This window comes from Lissotriton vulgaris, chromosome 7 (assembly GCF_964263255.1).
Source record: "Lissotriton vulgaris chromosome 7, aLisVul1.2, whole genome shotgun sequence".
Classification (NCBI taxonomy): Eukaryota; Metazoa; Chordata; class Amphibia; order Caudata; family Salamandridae; genus Lissotriton; species Lissotriton vulgaris.
In genome coordinates, this window is record NC_141695.1 from 1,082,689,398 (window position 1) to 1,082,707,545 (window position 18,148).

The following is an 18,148-nucleotide window of genomic DNA, read 5'->3' on the forward strand; positions in this document are numbered from 1 at the left end:
TTGCTTCATAAAGGAAGTTTGTGTCTTTTTAAAATATACTTTTATAAACGTATTTTGTTTCTAAGCTTATAATTTTTGTTCAGTTTTTTTAGTCTCCCCGAATATAATAGTGTTTCTGAGGAGCATCTTTCGCCCATAGTATAGAAAGTTTGGGGTTTATGCCTAGGGCGATTTGTGCTACTCGTGCAATATTATCACTAGCGTCTGTTCAGAATTGCTCCAATTGCATGCAAGCCCAACTCGTGTGGTAAAAGGATCCTACTGCTCTGCAGCCTCTCGGACTCTTTCGAATCTCACTTGAACCCATGTTAAATAGATTCTTGGCTATTTCTTGTGGCGCTTTTTCCCCAGTGAAAAGCCAACATCATCGCAACTCTAGGGGTTTGGATTGCCTCTTACCGCTCCTAGTCCTCTTTAGTCCCCAGGTCCTCCTTTCACTGCATTCAGCTTAGATCAGTGTTTCCCGAACTGTGGGTCTTGAGCCAGTTGTTGGTGGGTCACAAAAGTCCAAGCAATAAATAAAGATGCCTGTAAGTTATGTATTTATCTTGTCAGATGTGCTTCGCTTCAAACACAGAGGTCTAATGTCAGGCTATGTCTTCTGACAAATAGCCGCTTATGTTTTCTAGCCAGTGAACTGGTGTTTGCAAATTCCTCTCGCTTTGCAGTCAGAGAAAAAAGGGAATTATGTGATAGTCTTGCTGATACACGACTGTGAAAGGAATTCATTTGTTTGTAACACAACCAAATGTAAATACCCGTAAATGAACTGTACATATTCAGCTGTTGGGAAAGCAAAAATGAAGCACATTTTTTGTGGTTCTGAAGTGTGATGGAGACAAAGATTCCATAATAGGATCAAAAAAATTCAAGCCAATTTACTTGGTATGCACACATTATAAAAAGTCAATGAAACCTGACTCCTTATCATTTGTGTGCAATACAGTTTTATCAGTGCAAATTTAGTGGCCATTTCAGTGGAAAATGTGTCTGTAAGTGACATTGCGCTATTCCATGATGCTTCAGTTACATTAAAGATCAAGCATTTGCAAAGCAAAAGGTCTTGCATTTGCGAGAGTTTAAGTTATTGGCATTGTAAATGACAATGCCTTTTATTTGTATGTTTTGATAATGAACACATATATTAATGTCATTGTCCTGTACAATGCCAGTAGCTCAAACTCTTGTAAATGCAAGGCTCATGCAAAGAAGCGGCCGCCATTGTCCCGGGCTAATAATGAAAGCACGTATGGTGTGCTGGATTGTTGCAGAAAAGCATGTCGTGCCTGCAGTAGGAGAAACTACTTAAAATAGTGCTTACAAACTAAAAAAGACTCGCTGTCTAACAACCAAAGTAAAAGGGCCAGTCCTCATGGGATCTTACGAATGAAGACCAGGCGGTACTGAGGAGGGACTAACAGGCCTATTAACGAATCAGAAGCCAGCATTTACAAAGGACAATGACCCAAGCCAATGACAAATATGGGTAGAGCTTCTATTCCATACTAAATACAGCATGGCTCACAGAGCAGCGCATGGGCTGGCCAGGCTTGACCTAAAAATTGCCTGTCTATTGTTGATTGAAGATAGGGGGTTCGTGAAAGGTTGTGCTTCTAAAAAGTTTGAGAAGCTATCCTAGAATGTAAATTTGCAGTGTTTTATTGATCAAAGTTTTATACATACTCTGACTCATAGGTTACATGCACTTTCAGAATACATGCACTTCCAGAGCATGTCTCAATCTGACAGACTGAAAGATGTCAGAATTAAGGTCTAACTCTGTTTAGAGTCTTTGAATGTTTTTGTGCCATTTTGTTTCCAAACCTCTCCCATTGTTAAAATGCCTATTTGGCCCCACCTTTTAAATTCCCCGAGCTGCACTGATTGTTTTTCTTATAAAGCCCCACCCATAGGTGTGTGTTACATGCCAGTCAGTTGTTTATGGTTTTGCAAAAAAAATTGCCTTTTCTGCATGGTCCCCATAGATATTTGCCTTTCTGGACCCTATTTTTGCTGGCTCTATGACTCTGTGCACTACCTAACCGTAGTAAAGGGTCTTTGCTTCTCCTCTAAATTATGTGCTATACATTGGAAGTCCATATTTGTCCTATTTAATTTCCCTATAAGTTCATTGTAAAAGGTTCCTTAAGTGCACCCATATCATGGAATGTTAAATTTCACGTGGGCTGCAGTGCATATGCAATAATAATATATTTCTGCAAGCGGCATCCTTGTGCTGCGACTAGGCTGTGATTTAAATATGCTACAGTGACACGTCAGAGAAAATTCCTTTGCCATATTGGAAGAGCCTTTGTTTATATATTCATAAGTCACCCTTAAAGTATGCCTTGTAAGCAAAATCTATAACGCAATTTGTAAAGATCATCTTCTTTAATATCTTTTGCAGCCAGCCGACACGTGTTTCGTCACATCATAGTGTGACTCCTCAGGGCTGTACAATTCAGTCGAGAGAAAAAAGGTCGCTTGGCCGGTGATAATTCCAACCCGGCTAGGCTCTAGACCAAATGAAGCGAGTCGGTTTCAAAGTGGGATGGACCGGGTTCCGATAAAGATTTTGTGTTTTCTCTTGACAGCTATAATTGTTTATTTGGGTGATAAGGTGACCATTGAGACACGGACTTAGGAAATAGAGAAGGAATTACTCTTTTGTTGTGTGCAATAGGCATCCTGTTTTCTGTAACACTCAGAGTTCCATTTATACCTTTTGAAAGTATGTGTCGGGTACCTCCTAATGGGAATTTTGTAGCATATAGAACCGTGCCTAATTATGGAGTCCAAAGTAAAGTCCTGCAATAATGTTAAAACATTATACCATGAAGAAAGATGTGGAGATAGGCAATTAATGTTTTCATTATTTGCTTATGTACTTCTTTGGAAGTTAAGGTGACATCTCTGCAACTAAATTAATTGTATTAGGCTGAGTGAAAGGCATAAAGCGGTGAAGGGAGTTTTAGATTTGTTTATAGCCTCTTTTGTTGTGGGTATCTATTCAGAGTCCTATTTAACTGATCCATTGTAATGCTCCAGTTGCAACCAAAGTAGTAAGGGATTGTGCTTTCTGCAATTTCAACTTCTGTGTCTAAAGTTTTCCAAGGGGAAATGTTATTTTCCATCTCTCTGGAGATACCCCACCACCACCTCCGCTAGGCCCACAAAAGGTGGTTTCCCATAACAAGGCCCAAAAACCTCAGAAAATAGACACAGTGAATGTTTCGTTTCCTTCCCAAGTTGACATTTGGACATCTGCAAGCTAGATCAATATTCCTATATTAAAATTTTACAGCAACAAGAGTGAATTCCACCAGATCAGGAAAAGCATACAGAAGGGAAGGAAGTGGTCTGTATCTCTGTAAATATTTGTTGAGATTATGTTTAGCTTTGTATTGCACCAGCATTTCCCCCAAAATGGACATGTAGTGGTTTGGGCACATCTAAATTTTGAGACCCCTCCCCCTCCTAACCTGCCCCTGTTTGTCTCCTATGACCAATATGCTCCAAACTTTCAAGTTTTTTTGGGAGGAGAGTTTGGTGTGGATGTGTCCGAGGGCATAGTTGTTAAATGTTTCATACAAACTAACCAGTCTAACTGTAATTAGGGTTGCCTCTGCTGCCCATCTCTCTTCCCACAAATGCCATACTCTAGTCCTAAAAGGTTGTTATTTATTCATTTTATTGAAAACCTGAGTAATCACACCTACTACGATATCAGGTTCATGCTCATTTTTCTTATGCTCAAAGGCATTTCTCAGATGAATTACTGATTCATTTATAGAGTATATAAATGCAACTGGTACATAGTCTGTGGCTCTCCTACAAATACCACTCTTAACCAAGCTAGACGTCCCTGCCCAACTCTGAGCACAGCCACATTAGTCTAGGTTTTTGCAAGTTGAAGTTGTATCCAGATTCTAGGAGGGAAATGTATGTTGAGATTAAGTGTCTTACATTAAAAACGTTCCGTAGGTAAACCATAATTAAAACATTGTAATGTTAAGCGCTCCATTGAAGACAATGGAGTGCTCCGGGCTTCTAATGGCTAGTAGAAGCTTGCAGCATCAAAATTCCAATATTTGTTCACAGCTGTTGCTGTGAACAAAGGTCTCATGGTTCCTGAGGGAATTTCAACCCACTCTAGTTCCGTTAGGCCTTTGTACTACTAATTAGAACATTCTGCCCTCTAGGGGCGGAATGTTCTGATAGCCTTAGAGCCATCTGTTGCGGGCTCTACCTGCCATTAATGGCCTGCTCCCTTGTTAATGGTCCTTGCCTTCGGCTCAGGCATTTAGCGCTGGAGCGGATTTTTAGTGGCCGGTAGAGCCTGCTACATCGGGATCTAAGCCTATATTAAAAGTTCCAAAGTTACTTACAGTTCCACTGCTGAATTCCTTTGCAGTGATCAGCATAAATAATGATTTAATTTACAGTGATGTTCCAGGGCATCATGCTCATAGTTGTTAGACTGTGTTAAAGACAAATTTTTTGTTTAGAGAAAATATACGAGATGTGGATGATTATTTGCATAACTTGGTGTAGATCGCGAGACCGTGCAGATTGTTACATAATGTTGAATGTGAAGGTGACCCACTTAAAGAGGGTTTTACTTTCACACTGTGGTTGTAAACATGGCTCAAAGGTTGTATGCCATTGTGCTCATCGCCAGAATCCGTGTAGTGTAATTTACCAAACTACAGTGGGTTCTCCCTAGCACACAACCAAATTTAAATGTCTGTAATTGAACTGTGCTGGTGTCCAGATAAAAACATTGGGTGACGACATGTGTATGCGCTGCATACTTTTATCAGCAAAACTGTATATGGGTGCAAATGTAATTAAAGATTGTTCAATTGCAATTGTAATTGAAGATGTGTTGTCTGTAGCAGCAGTAAGCTACCGTACCATGCATACTCCGCGTTACCCCACTCTAATCTGCACCACTCCATGCCACTGCACTCTATTCTGCACTACTTCCAAATATGCCACACCACACTGTCGCTGCAGTCTTATCTGAACCACTCCACTTAGCTCTTCTCTACACCATTCCACTCCACTCTACCCACACTGCTCTACAATGCACCACTGCAATCTACACCACTCCACGACCCCCCTACGCTATACCAATCCCCATTAGACCACTCTAATTTACTCTGCACTCTACTCCGAAAGTCTACTCTATGCCACTGCACTCAGGCGCCACTCCACTCTGCACCACTCTATGCCTTTGCACTCTATGCCAATGCATTCAACACCATTTTACTGAAAACCAATGCACTCTACGCCATCCTATTCTACTCGGTATCACTGTACTCTACGCCACTGCTCTCTACGCCAATCTCCTTGGCTCCCCTGCACTCTATGCCAATGCACTCCATGCCACTCAACAATACACCACTGCACTAGTGCTTGACAGTATACTGTGCAACACAGCACTCCATGCCACTCTTATTTTATGCCACTCTTATTTTATGCCACTTATTTTATGCCACTCTTCTCTGCATTGCTCCACTTTACTCCACTGTACACTATGCCAATCCACTCTAAGCCACTCTAATCTACTCTGCACGACTGCCCTGTACACCACTGCACTCTACTCTGAAACAATCTACTCTGCCATTGCAGTCTACGCCACTCTTATTCCACTCCGTGCCACTCCACTCTATGCCACTGTATTTTACTCCACAGCATTCTAGCCACTACACTCGACACTAATGCGCACTACACCACTTTACTCAAAACCAATACACTCGATGCCACTGTACTCTATGCCAAACTACTCTGCACCAGTGCACTGTACGGCACTACTGCACCATACCACTCTCCGTCACTTTACTCTGGATCACTCTACACCAGTGCACTCGGCGCCACTCTGCCACACTACTCTGCATCACTGCAGTCTCTGCCCCTGAACTCTATGCCATTCTACTCTGCCACTTTACTCTATCCCTCTGCATTATACTTTGCTCCACTCTACCTCAGTGCACTGTACACCACTCTAATCTATTGTGCAACACTGCACTCTACGCCACTTCACTCTATGCCTCTTTAGTCTACTTTGCACCACTCTACTCGGTGCCAGTGCGCTTTGCGCCGCTCCTCTTTGTGCCACTTCACTCTGCTCCACCTAAGTCTACTCCACTATTTTATTCCACTCCACTCTATCCTGCACAACTCTACTCTGAAACAATCTACTCTATTCCACTGCACGCTGCGCTGTACCACTCTACCTCTATTCTAAACCACTGCACTGAACGCAAATTGATGACACCTCTTTACTGAAAACCAATGCACCCTACGCCACTGCACCTACGCCAATTACTTTCCACCACTGTACTTTATGCCACTATACCCTACAACATTGTACTTTATGCTACTCCACTCTACGGCACTGCAGGCTACATCTACACCATTGCGCTCTGTGACTGTACTCCATACCGCTCTATTTTATTTTGCACCACTGTACTCTCACTGCTTTCTGCACCAATGCACTCTGCACCAATGCACTCTGTGCCACTGCTCTCTGTGCCACTACACTCTGACACTCTACTCTGCATGACTGCACTTTATGCCAGTGGACTCTACTCTGCACCACTCAACTCTATGCCACTCTACTGCACTCTGTGCCACTGCCATCTATGCCACTGCACTCTACTTTGCACCACTCCACTCTGTTCCACTTAACTCTACGTCTCTCTACTCTGCAACACAGCTTTCTCCACCACGGAACTCTACGCCACTCTACTCTGTATTGTTCGACTCTACGCCATTGTACTTTATGCCAATTCACTCTGATCTGTACTACACTGTACAACACCTTATACAACTGCACTCTACGCCACTTCACTCTACTTTGAAACCATCTGTTCTATGCCACTGCAGTCTGTGCCACTCCACACTACGCCACTCTGTTCTACGCCTCTCCACTTTACTCAAAACACTCCACACCACTACACTCTGTCAGTCTACTCTGCACCACTGCACTGTACGCCACTATATTCTGCGTTGTTGCTTTACTGTTCATCACTCTAAGCAACAACAATCCACAACTAAGCACTCTACACCACTCTACACTACAATACTCATTCTGCAACACTGCACTCTTGGACACTAAACTCTATGCCACTCTACTCTGCACCACTTTAATCTTTGCCCTTGCTCTCTACTCTGCACTACTCTATGCCACTCTAATGCACTCTAAGCCAATGCACACTACTTCACTCTGAGTCTCTCTATTCTACTCTGCACCACTCTACTCTATGCCAGTGCACTTTACCCACCTCTACTAAGCACCACTACACTCTTCACCACGACAACCTTCTCCAGTTTAGGCCATTCTGCGCCACTGCACTCTGTCACTACTCTGTACCACGCCACTCCACTCAACCCTGCACTACCTACACCACTGCACTCTACTCTGAAACCATATACTCTAAGCCACTGCACTCTATGCCTCTTCACTTTACTCCACTCTACACCACGCCACGGCCCCACACTGCACTCTATGCCACTACTCTATACTACGGTACAAAAGGGGGTGGTGATGGACGGAGCATCTGAATCAATCAAACACTCACACCCAGTCAAAAGATCTGGGTTAAATCCATCACCGTTCTTTAGCCCACTCTGCCACCCCAGTTCAGACATAGCTATATGCAAATCAGTCCGACCCTGTGCCTCATGGGAACAGTCCAGCCCGAACTGCCAAGCCATGTCTTCCCTGGACCGGAAACAAGATACTGAGGACCGGTTTCTGGCATTCCAGCCGTCTTCAGCCCGGCTTGCTTGAATCCAGTGGCAAAGTGAGCAAGGGACTTTCCACATCACTGGAGTCAAGCTATCCAGGCTGAAGAAGGCTGATAGCCAGAAACCGGTCCTTGGATGCTTGATTCCGGTCTAGGAAAGACATGGCTTGGTAGTTCGGGCTGGACTGTTTACATGAGGCACAGGGTCCAGGCTGATTTGCATATAGCCAGTGTCTGACCTAGGGTGGTGTGGAGTGCAAAAAAACGATGGATTTAGGCCCAGATCTTTGTACTGGGGTGGATGTAAGACATTGTTCTGCATTCTGTCCATCAACTGTGTTTTTTGCACTACTCTATACTAGTCTACTCTTCCCTGCACCACTTCAAGCTTCACACTACACAACTTCACTCCACTCTGAAACAATACCCTGCACTGCTCCACTCATAGCGGCAATGCGTGTTTTTAGAGCCAACCTGTCTTCTGTCATATCTTTGAGTCTGAGCGTTCTTGATTTTAAACTACTGCAGTTTGTGTGTAAAGCCCTAATTTAACTTTCTACTGTTTTAATGCAGTTAATAGATATTTTTTTAATTTTTAGGTTGCAAGAGGATCCACCTGTCGGTGTTAGTGGTGCACCCTCAGAAAACAATATAATGTTATGGAATGCAGTTATTTTTGGGTAAGTAGGTGGCAAATCTTCTCTTAAGATGTCATATTTTAGTTTTTTTAGTGATCGTCCGATATTAGGTAGATAATGACGTATACTAGCAGCCTACTGTTTGACAAATAATCCTAAATAAGAACGTTTTGCTTCTCCTTCCAATTGTATGAATTGTGGTACTGAGAATTTTGCATACTTGATGTACAAGAATAAGATCATTAACCTAAGAATTTTGAACAAACCCTTCTTTAAACACCCTAAGCAGTCTCCAATCCTTGAATATTCAATTAATGTAATCTTTATTTTGGTTTAAAAAACAATAAAATATATATAATAATTTACACATCATAATAATAATATTTCCAAAGGTTTCGCTAGACCATTGAGTAAATATGAAAATTCATATACAGACCTTTCTCGCTTATTGCTACATAAATAAATGCAGTTAATATTTAAACTTGGATAGATAAAACATATTGATAATAGATAAAACATATTGATAATAGATAAAACATATTGAGGAGTTACAGCAAATATTATATATAGCCAGGGAAGGTAAATGACTATCTGGCGTCCTTTAAATAAAGCTTGCATATGATTCTAGGGTTCATAACAAACACCTCACTCTCTCTCTGTTGGGACAGGAATTGGTGTACAGTTGTGCAGGAATTGGTGTACAGTTGTGCTCTCCTGTTCTGAGGTCTTGGGGCTGCATGTGACTCCTATCATGACTTTTGATTTTTGCCATTAACATCACACTATCTAGAGCGTGTGCAGATGCTGTGGCCGTTCCCTTAACATGATTGAGGTTCTGGACCTGTCCTGTCCTGGGATGTGGTGGGGCACACAAAGCATGCACCTCATTGCCCAGGAATTTGGTGACTCTCTGTGGGTTGTTACATAGACCGGTGTTGACAGTGTACTGTTTTATTAATCCATAGTTATGACCAGACCTTTTTATCTGTGTAACTGGAGTGAAGGCCTGCTGACCCCCTTGTGTGGAGCTGTATTTCTATGCCCTAACCCAGATCCTAAAGCAAACCTACCAAGGGTATGTTGTGGCTGTTTGTGTATGTGGCTTGTGCGGTATATGCAGTGTGTGTATGAGTGAGCCAGAGTAATGGAATCCATTGGGATCCATTTTGGTATGCCCCTGGCTTAGCATACGATGGAGGTAAGTTTCCCCCCCCCCCCAAACAATTGAATTGTATTGCTGACATTCTTGAACATGCATGGAGGCGCCCCAGATCCCGAAGTGAGAGCAGAGAAGACAAAACCCTTTACAAATTCTAATACACCTTTTGCTGAGAGGAGCTCTTGATTATTGTTCCTGTAGCTCTGCCATTTGGTACATAGTGCAGGTGAAGGGTTGGGCTACAGTCTCTGTTGTTCAAGGAGACTCGATTCCTGAACTGAGGTCATTCTTTTATGTTTTCCCTGATCACTCTCCAGTGTGGCTGATTGCAGTCATGTGCAGCAAGCTCACATCTCTGTGTGCCTCTGTGATGGGTACTCCGGGCTGAAGGCTACGTTGCTATGAGGGGCATCCCTCTACACAAAGGCTGTGTTTGCAGAGTGGTTTGGAAAGGCACATAACAAGAGAGCCACCCCAAACTGGTTGTGAAAGTAGAGACAGTGCCTCCATCTGTCTGCTTTGATCCAATGACCCATGTGCTCCATTTGGAAGTTCTCTATGACCAAGGAAGGGAATACTCGGCAAAAAAAAATCAGAATTCCTATGCAACCATAAATGGTGTCTGTCTTGACAGCCAACTTCCCACAAGTGAGGGGACATCACCTAAGTCTCCCCGTTGCTGGCAGATTCTGTTCATCTGACATGAAGTGCCTATAAGCCATAAGCTAACCAGTCTGCTAAGGGAGCAAGGGATCCTACCAATCCTGCAAGAGTAGTGACTTTCCAGGAAGAGCCAGGTGCAGTGAGGCTCCCCTGCAGGTGGAGTCTCCTAGAAGAGCAGGCTGGCAAACAACAGTATGTGGGCAGCGGAATCTGATTAGCGATTCCAGGCAGGAAACATGGCTTGACCTGCGACCAGAACTTAATTGTGCCCCTGTGACAAAAACAATTGTAAGTGTTGAGATCAACCACCCCCATACTCCTTCCTAGAAAATTGAATGACTGCCCGTCATCTCTAACGCCGAGAGTCAAGTGCAAAACGGGTTGTAATTGGTCCAATTTGAAGAGCAATAGTAGGACGGCCCCCAGAACATGTGAAGCAAATGACGTCAGCCCGTACAGTTAAGGCCCCCAGAGCTCCTAGTTACCTCTTGACAGGGTCTGACACTACGTCTGATTAAGATGAAATAGTATAATGGCAAAAGAGAAATCGAATTGCGGAATGTATTCTTTATGGGAAGAACGTTTGTTTAGTTAGCCTTATTATTAAAACGCATCATGCTAAGTTAAGAGTATTATCTGTTTGCTTATAAAACCATTTCGCATAATTGTCCAAAATATGTGTGATCACTGAACCTGCACTAGTTCAATACCATTATATAGGTCATACTAAGAGAACCTAAAATCAAATCTAAATTACACACTGTCAATGACCATAATGTTGTGACCCGCCAAGATATGAGGCGCTTTATTTTTTTTAATCTAAAACTGCCTAGGAAGCTTATTTCACATTGTGGATCTTAAATTCTGCTTCAGGTTTGACTCTTCCGAAGTCGAGTGTTTTTATGCACAGAATCCGCTTTACATTTGATGACAAACGAATGATCATGTGGTCTTCCCCAGAGGCCTTCCCCAACACTTTGCCCACCCTTAAAAATGCAGTATTGGTAACGTAGTTTTATTATGTTCTACAATTCTTTCTTGCTAATGTAGATATCACACTTTTTTAATGTGTCTCTGTGATCTACCTGCCAATGTGTTTACAGAGAACTGTTGTCCAGTGTAAGGATTGTGGCTCCTCCCCTGAGCCATAGAGATATGGAATTTATAAGTTCCAGGTGTGTGCTCTTTCTAAGTTCTAATACTTGTATAATAATCCATTCCATAGCTTCACAGGAACCACATTGCTTTGATGGGCTAACTAATAACAATCATTTTTTCTCTTGTTAATTTATTATTCATATCACAGCCTTGGCTTTAGTGTAAAATAAAAAATCAATTGCCATTATTTGCTCAACCATACTTAAATGCCCTTATATCTGTTATGAACCTTGATACAAGGGCTTCATAGATCATGTATGTCTTTCATTGTGGATTATACTATCCTACCCTTGATATGCAGCACTAATACATTATTTTCTTAAGTCAAAGGTAGGGAAAAATGCCAAAATTGAAAATGTATATATTTCATTTTTTATTACAAATTAGGGGTTGAGTGTTAATTGAAAAAAAAAAATCCCTAAGATGAGAAAAGTACAAGGTTATATTTCAAATATATTTCTACTGCCCCATGCTAAACCATAAGCATTTGAGAATAGGATTTACTCTTCAATGGAGAGTTTAGGAAAAGTCTATCTGTTAAATAATCTTTCAATTTTAGAAATTACCTGGGAGGGAAGACCTCTTGGGGTCGATGCACTTGTGTTGAGGGGGGGTTTCCATGCACATTACGTCAGAGACGGCAGAATCTGATCTTTGTCCTGTATAGCACATTTCCAGCCTCACATGTACGTACGCCTGCTGGCCAGCCAGGCATGCCTTCCTGCTCACAGCACATTCACTGAGTTGCACCCTTACGTGGGATGAACCTTGCTAGGGTGAAAACTAGGTCCTTATCATGAAATCTGCTGCCTCGGAAGATACAAGAGCTTCCCTGTTCTGGCGGATCTTCTGCTGAAGTCGGCACTGCTATTGTTGGTTCTGTGAGGAAGGGAGCATTGCACTGCTAATACCTACACCATCCTTAGCAGCAGAATCCCCCTCCCCCCGCATTATCTCTTGGGCCCTGCACCACTCACCCCCCCCCCCCTCGCCCCCCCCCCCCTTTTGCAGTGCCCTGTGTCTCTTCCCCACACCTGCGTCTCGTCCCAGCACTGCTCTAACCCCTGACAAGTCACGCTGCACAGCACACTTGATATTGTGCTGCTCTCCTTTGCCCCTGCAATTCTCTTGCAGCCCCATTTGAAACTGCATACCAGTCAGTAATGGTTGGGACTTAGACAGGCAAAGGATGGTCATCAGCAGTGTGAGAGGGAGGGAACATTGCGCTACTGAGCCCCATGCTGTACCTGTTAAAGACGAGGGGAGCTTGCCCTCTGGATGCCCATGTAATACGGCACCTTAGACCTACTGACTCTTGAGACCATCTTTTGACCATATACAAGCCAAAACGAATGGCATTGACGGTCCTTCCTTGCATTGTGCAACTCACTGGTTCTGTGCTTCGCACCTCGAGTTCCCTTCTCCTCTTTGTTCCTTTCGACTGTTAACCACTCTTCTATGCACTGTCATTCATCCATTTGCTTATTCACCCACTCGCTTCTCTATACAGCCACAGACAAGAACCCTAATAAATCAACAAGTGCATTCAGTAAATCAAAAATAAACGAACGTTTGGCTTATTGGCTTTGCCAGTACTTCTTAAGTATAATGGGCTTTTTCAGCTTCCTTTTCCGATATGAGCGATTTGCTGAGAGGGCCACTGACCACTAAAAGATGAGAACTGCCGTCCAACCTCTGTTCTCGGTGGACCCAGGGACGAAATTGAATAAAATAGTGTACTACTGTGCGTTGTACTGCAGTGAAGGCTGTTCAAATCCTTGACACGTTTGTTACTCTGTATAGTGTCGTATTGAAACGTACTGTGTTTTGTCTTTAGGCGGACCTGTGATTTGTGTGCATCATAAAAAAATAAGTTGGGAGGGAGATATCGTGATCCATATATATTCATTGTTGGCCAGCTTCCGAATACAACTTCCATAGTCTCTCGCTATCTGTTTAAGGTTTACATATGTTAGGAGTGAATAACAGTGGGGTTACTATTTTGTCAACTCGTGATCTTAAAAAATGCGTTACCAGTCTTGATTTGAATGTCTAAAATTTGCCTACATTATTTTACGTGCCAGTTCGCTCAGTAAGGCGAAAAATCCAAGTAGAAATGGCTTCTTGTCGTTGTTCATTTTAAAGTTTATGCTTCTCATTTTAGTTAATGATTTGTTTTCTAATGTAAATTTGTACGTTTCTCTAGGCCAGAAGGAACACCGTTTGAAGATGGTAAGTCATTTTTCATTGAAATGTACGTGTGTGCAGGAGACTGTGCTGTTGAATAACAAATATGAAAAATACAAAGCAATACCACGAAGCTGTACTGTGGTCTCATGTAATGGGCTTTTGTTGGTTCTGAATAATGCTTGTGGAATTGTGTAGAAAACATCAACGACGGCCTCTGCAGTGTTTGGTCGCACCATGCTATGGCCGTATTTAGGGTGTTTATATTTAGCCTGCCTTCTAACTGGGAAGCGATGTGGCCTAATGCCTTCAGTGTTCCATGCATCTGCTTACTAAGAAGGTAAGGGCTGTGTTTGTCAAATAACACTGTGTTGCTCATGAAACTTAAAGGGAGGTTTTATTGTGACTTTAAAGTTCACGAACTGATCCTGCTAAAAGTGCCTGCTGCAATGACTAGTTTTATAGGACTGAGTAGATAATGGACCGGCAATGTCATGATTTAATTACTAGGACCTTTGTTTTTGTCACCGCTTCTTTTACTGAATTTTACTCATTTGGGTGGAACCGAAGTAGTCCCATTGTTTTTGGCCTGATGGTTTACCTAACGTGACACATCTGTTAAAGTCCAGCGTTACTGTCATAGATGTAGATCCCAGCTACTCTCACTCTATTGAATAGCGATCTCATTCAATTCATACAGCTTTTGGTTTAAAAAAATAAATACCAACAGCATTAATACCGGTAATGGCAGAAGCTGGATATACCTACATTTGCAGGAAAGTTCTTGTTTTATTTATTCATGTGTTGATCATTGCCTACACTTAAAATATTAAAATATGTAACTTGGTTCATTTGAAAGTGAGCCACGGAGTATGCTGTGATGAAAAGATGTAATGGGGTGTTGGAAAACATAAAATGAGAGCTAAAGTGTGAGCTCCCTGTAGAAAAGACTGACCGCTCCAGCAGGAATAAATGAGAGCTTGAACAGTGTGAGAAGGCCAAATAACACAGTGCTAGCTGCCTTTCAGGGTTAAATTTCACCTGCTACATTTAACTTTAGTGCACATTTAAAACATCAAGAACTTTCTTCGAGATACCTGCTAGCTAGTGCTGCTGAAGCTGATCTTCTATAATCTCGCAGTAGCGTTTCTTCTAAGGTGTCAATTTACCCCTCTAAACCAGTTTTGTTTTCTTCGTTTTAAGATGACATTCTTAAATGTATTTTAAAATGTATAGTTTGTTTACCTTTAAAGAACAGGAACCGCATTCATCAGTATCTCTTGTCTCCCCTTTCCCTGCAACAGTCTGGCCCAAACTTCCAGGCTGGGTCTACTCTGAACAGGAAAACCAGCAACTACAGATGGGTTTCGGCCTGTTTACTTGCTGGCGGGGCCCAAGTAAGCCGAAACGGGTCTGAGATTGCTTGTGTTTCTTTCTGAAGAGGTCCTGGCCTAGCAGTTTTGACTGGACTGTTCGACTGGAGGAGGACTGTAAGCAAATGACCTATGTTATGCCAGCTCATGGAATGGTCTTCTTCACAAAACAGTCACAGCATGTCCAGTAGAACCGGATATATAGCATTAGGGACAATGGGTCACCCATGCTTCTTGTTCTGACAACTTTGGTGGACGGTAAGGTGACCTGTGTTGGTATAGGAGGGAGTTGTCTGCAGGGTTGGCCATATAACTGAGGAAGGCTGTGGGTTGAACATTCTACTCTCGTAGTCCTCACACAGACTTGCGTATTAGTCTGTTAACTTAAGCCAGTTGTGGGTGAGCCAATTAGACCTATGTCTTTTAAGGGTCAGAGCACTGGCACCAAGACCTGGTTAGCCGGTCTTGGTGCACTTTCAGAGTTGAAAAAACAGCAGCATCAGTCCAAACCTTGCAACAGTTATGCAGAAAGAGGGCTGAAAAACTGTAAACGTTTACTAGTCAGAAATTCATGGATCATTGGAGGGATTCCCGCACGAAGAAATCAGGAGCCTAGAGACTTAAAAGAAACATTGGTGAAAATGGATAAGTCAAAACTCGGAAATGTTTTTTTTTTTCTTATGGGGTAAAATAAGAGAACCTAAGGACTGAGAACGTCGTGAGAGACAAATACGATTCCAAATATCATTGCATTTTTATTATATTACTTGAATTCCACCTTTGGACTTGCTTGACAATAAACTATAATTCCTGATCAACTCCACGACCTGTCTAGTTGTTACAAAAACCAACGCCTACTTGAAAATGGCTGGTGTGAGCAGGTAACCCGGTTAATAGGTGTAAGCTTCCAAATGCTTACTCTGGGGCTTGTTACAGGTTGCCCATTCATCTGGTTCTGTGCTGACTAGCTCATTTCGGGTGACCGTTACTGTTGGGAAGGGTTCCAAATGGACCCAAGGGCCATGAAACAGAAACAACTACACATGTTGATTCATACCTCACATTCTCCCTTTCTAAATTCTGAGAGCGCTGCTTCCACCGGTACTTTGTTTTGGGCGTGTCTCTGTAGATCTCCATGGGTTCATGGACCCCTGTGGAAGTCCTGCTCACTACTGGACGGTATATTTAAATCCAAGAGAAAGATGCGGCATATCGCTTTTTATAAGAGAAGCTGCTTTTCCTTGAGTTCCGTCAATAAACCGGTGAGGAAGCACCTAGGAGCGGGCCAGACCTGCCAGCTTCGAATCAGAATTTTTGATGCCGTAGGTGAGGAAGAAGAGGATTCTCCTACCAGATGTAAGCAATATAGCTGAAGGCTGTGTAGATGGGCTGGAGACAGGGATGCCCTCCTGACGACTTCTCATTATCCCCTTCAGGTCTTACCCTAGGATGTTCAAAGGTATGAAGCCAGTGATCCTGTCTTTAAGGAACTTTTAGACTATATCACTTGTAGAACCAATTGGAGCTGCCAACTTCCATGTAATTGACTCTAGTTTAGGTTGGATCTCTATGCAGGAGCAGGAATCTCGTCGAAATTAAAGACTGCTGGAGAATGTGAAGAGTATAAAAGACATTTGAGGCTTAATGGTGCCGCAGGCCTGGATTGGCTGCCAGGAATCCTTTTTAAGGCCAGTCCCCGGTTGCATAGTGGGCAGAGCCAGCTGCTCCAATATTATTACTATTTAAATTAGGTGTTACCGGAGTCCTGAAAAGGTTTGGTGCTTTTAGTGGTGCATAAAAAGTGTTTAATGGTTCATTGTAATTGTAGGTTAATTGCCTTACTTCTCTATTGATACAATAAATTGTAAGATGTTGCTGCTTTAGTAGAAGAAACCACATATTTTCATGGTTTCAGGCAGGTTTCAGTATGGAAAGTGCCAAAGTGGACAATATATTGCCCCTGTCAATGCTATTCATCGCATTTTAAATAACTCCAACACTGCTCTATGTATGTGTTTATAGAGTTTTAATCGGCTTTTGACAGGATAGAGTGGCAGCGTCTTTGGAAAAAACTTTTAAACAGGGGTATTCCAAAAATTACGTCTAAGGACTGCTCTGCTACTGTATTGTAATGCATGAGTACAGTGAAACTCTAATAAAAGAGAGAGGGACCCCAAAACCAAAGGGATAGGGTTCCACAATTGACGCAAGTCAGAAAGTAATTCCCTTTGGGCGAATTAACATTAGTACATAAGTACTCACAAACATACAGTGGACTAACCAATACCTCACATATAACAAGGAAGCAATGCAAATAGGTGAAAATTACAATATATGTGAAAACACTCTGGAAAAAATAAAGTATTTAAAACAATTTATTAGCATACATTACATCAATTAAAAACTGAAAATTGGGAAACAAATACAGGACGGAACAATAATCAATAAAAACAACATTCCAATAAAAAAGGAGTTTACAGGGAGAAAGGACTAAACTCAAACACAAAACAGTAATTTTGAATTTTTCCTTAATTTGTAATCCCGGATTAGCTCCTTGGGCATCGACCCGTTTCGGCGGTACAATCAATTTAAAGCCGCCTTCATCAGGACAGTGTATACAAAATGTTTCCCAATACTTCTCAAGCAAGCAAAGGGTCTAGCAGTGTATCATAAGGGGTGTTCAGCCTCCTTATCATTTAGTAGAGATATTCGTCCAGCGAATGATCTTCTATATCTGTTCAGACTTCTGATTAAAAACAATGACAAGAAGCATTTATATATATTTCAGTATCGTTGACGCATCCAGCTTAGTGACTGGAGGAAAAAGGTTAAAAACGCTGCGTCCAAAGCACGCGGTAATTCTATTATTAGTTCCGACTTCCACCTCTCAATGGAGCGTTTTACGGAATAGGTGAGGTTCAAGGTTCAGGGTTCCAGTAGGATACCCACTACACGAGGCAATTTCCTCTCTGTAGACCCTTTTATCTGTAGACCTCGTACGTCCCGCGTGAATGTCTGCTCATGAATGTCTGCTCGTGAATGTCTGCTCGTCTTACCGGCTAGCCGGTAAGACGAGCAGACATTCACGCGGGACGTACGAGGTCTACAGATAAAAGGGTCTACAGAGAGGAAATTGCCTCGTGTAGTGGGTATCCTACTGGAACCCTGAACCTTGAACCTCACCTATTCCGTAAAACGCTCCATTGAGAGGTG

General features: G+C 42.4%; 1 protein-coding gene across 1 annotated transcript in view; it reads left to right on the forward strand.

Annotated features, from left to right (window-relative positions):
• UBE2B (ubiquitin conjugating enzyme E2 B) overlaps positions 1-18,148 on the forward strand; it is a 130,519-nt gene that overhangs the window by 44,567 nt on the left and 67,804 nt on the right. Inside the window, exons 2-3 of the mRNA XM_086931524.1 lie at positions 8,357-8,437; positions 13,582-13,607. Coding sequence (XP_086787650.1) covers positions 8,357-8,437; positions 13,582-13,607 — 107 coding nt within the window. The remainder of the gene's footprint in view (positions 1-8,356; positions 8,438-13,581; positions 13,608-18,148) is intronic.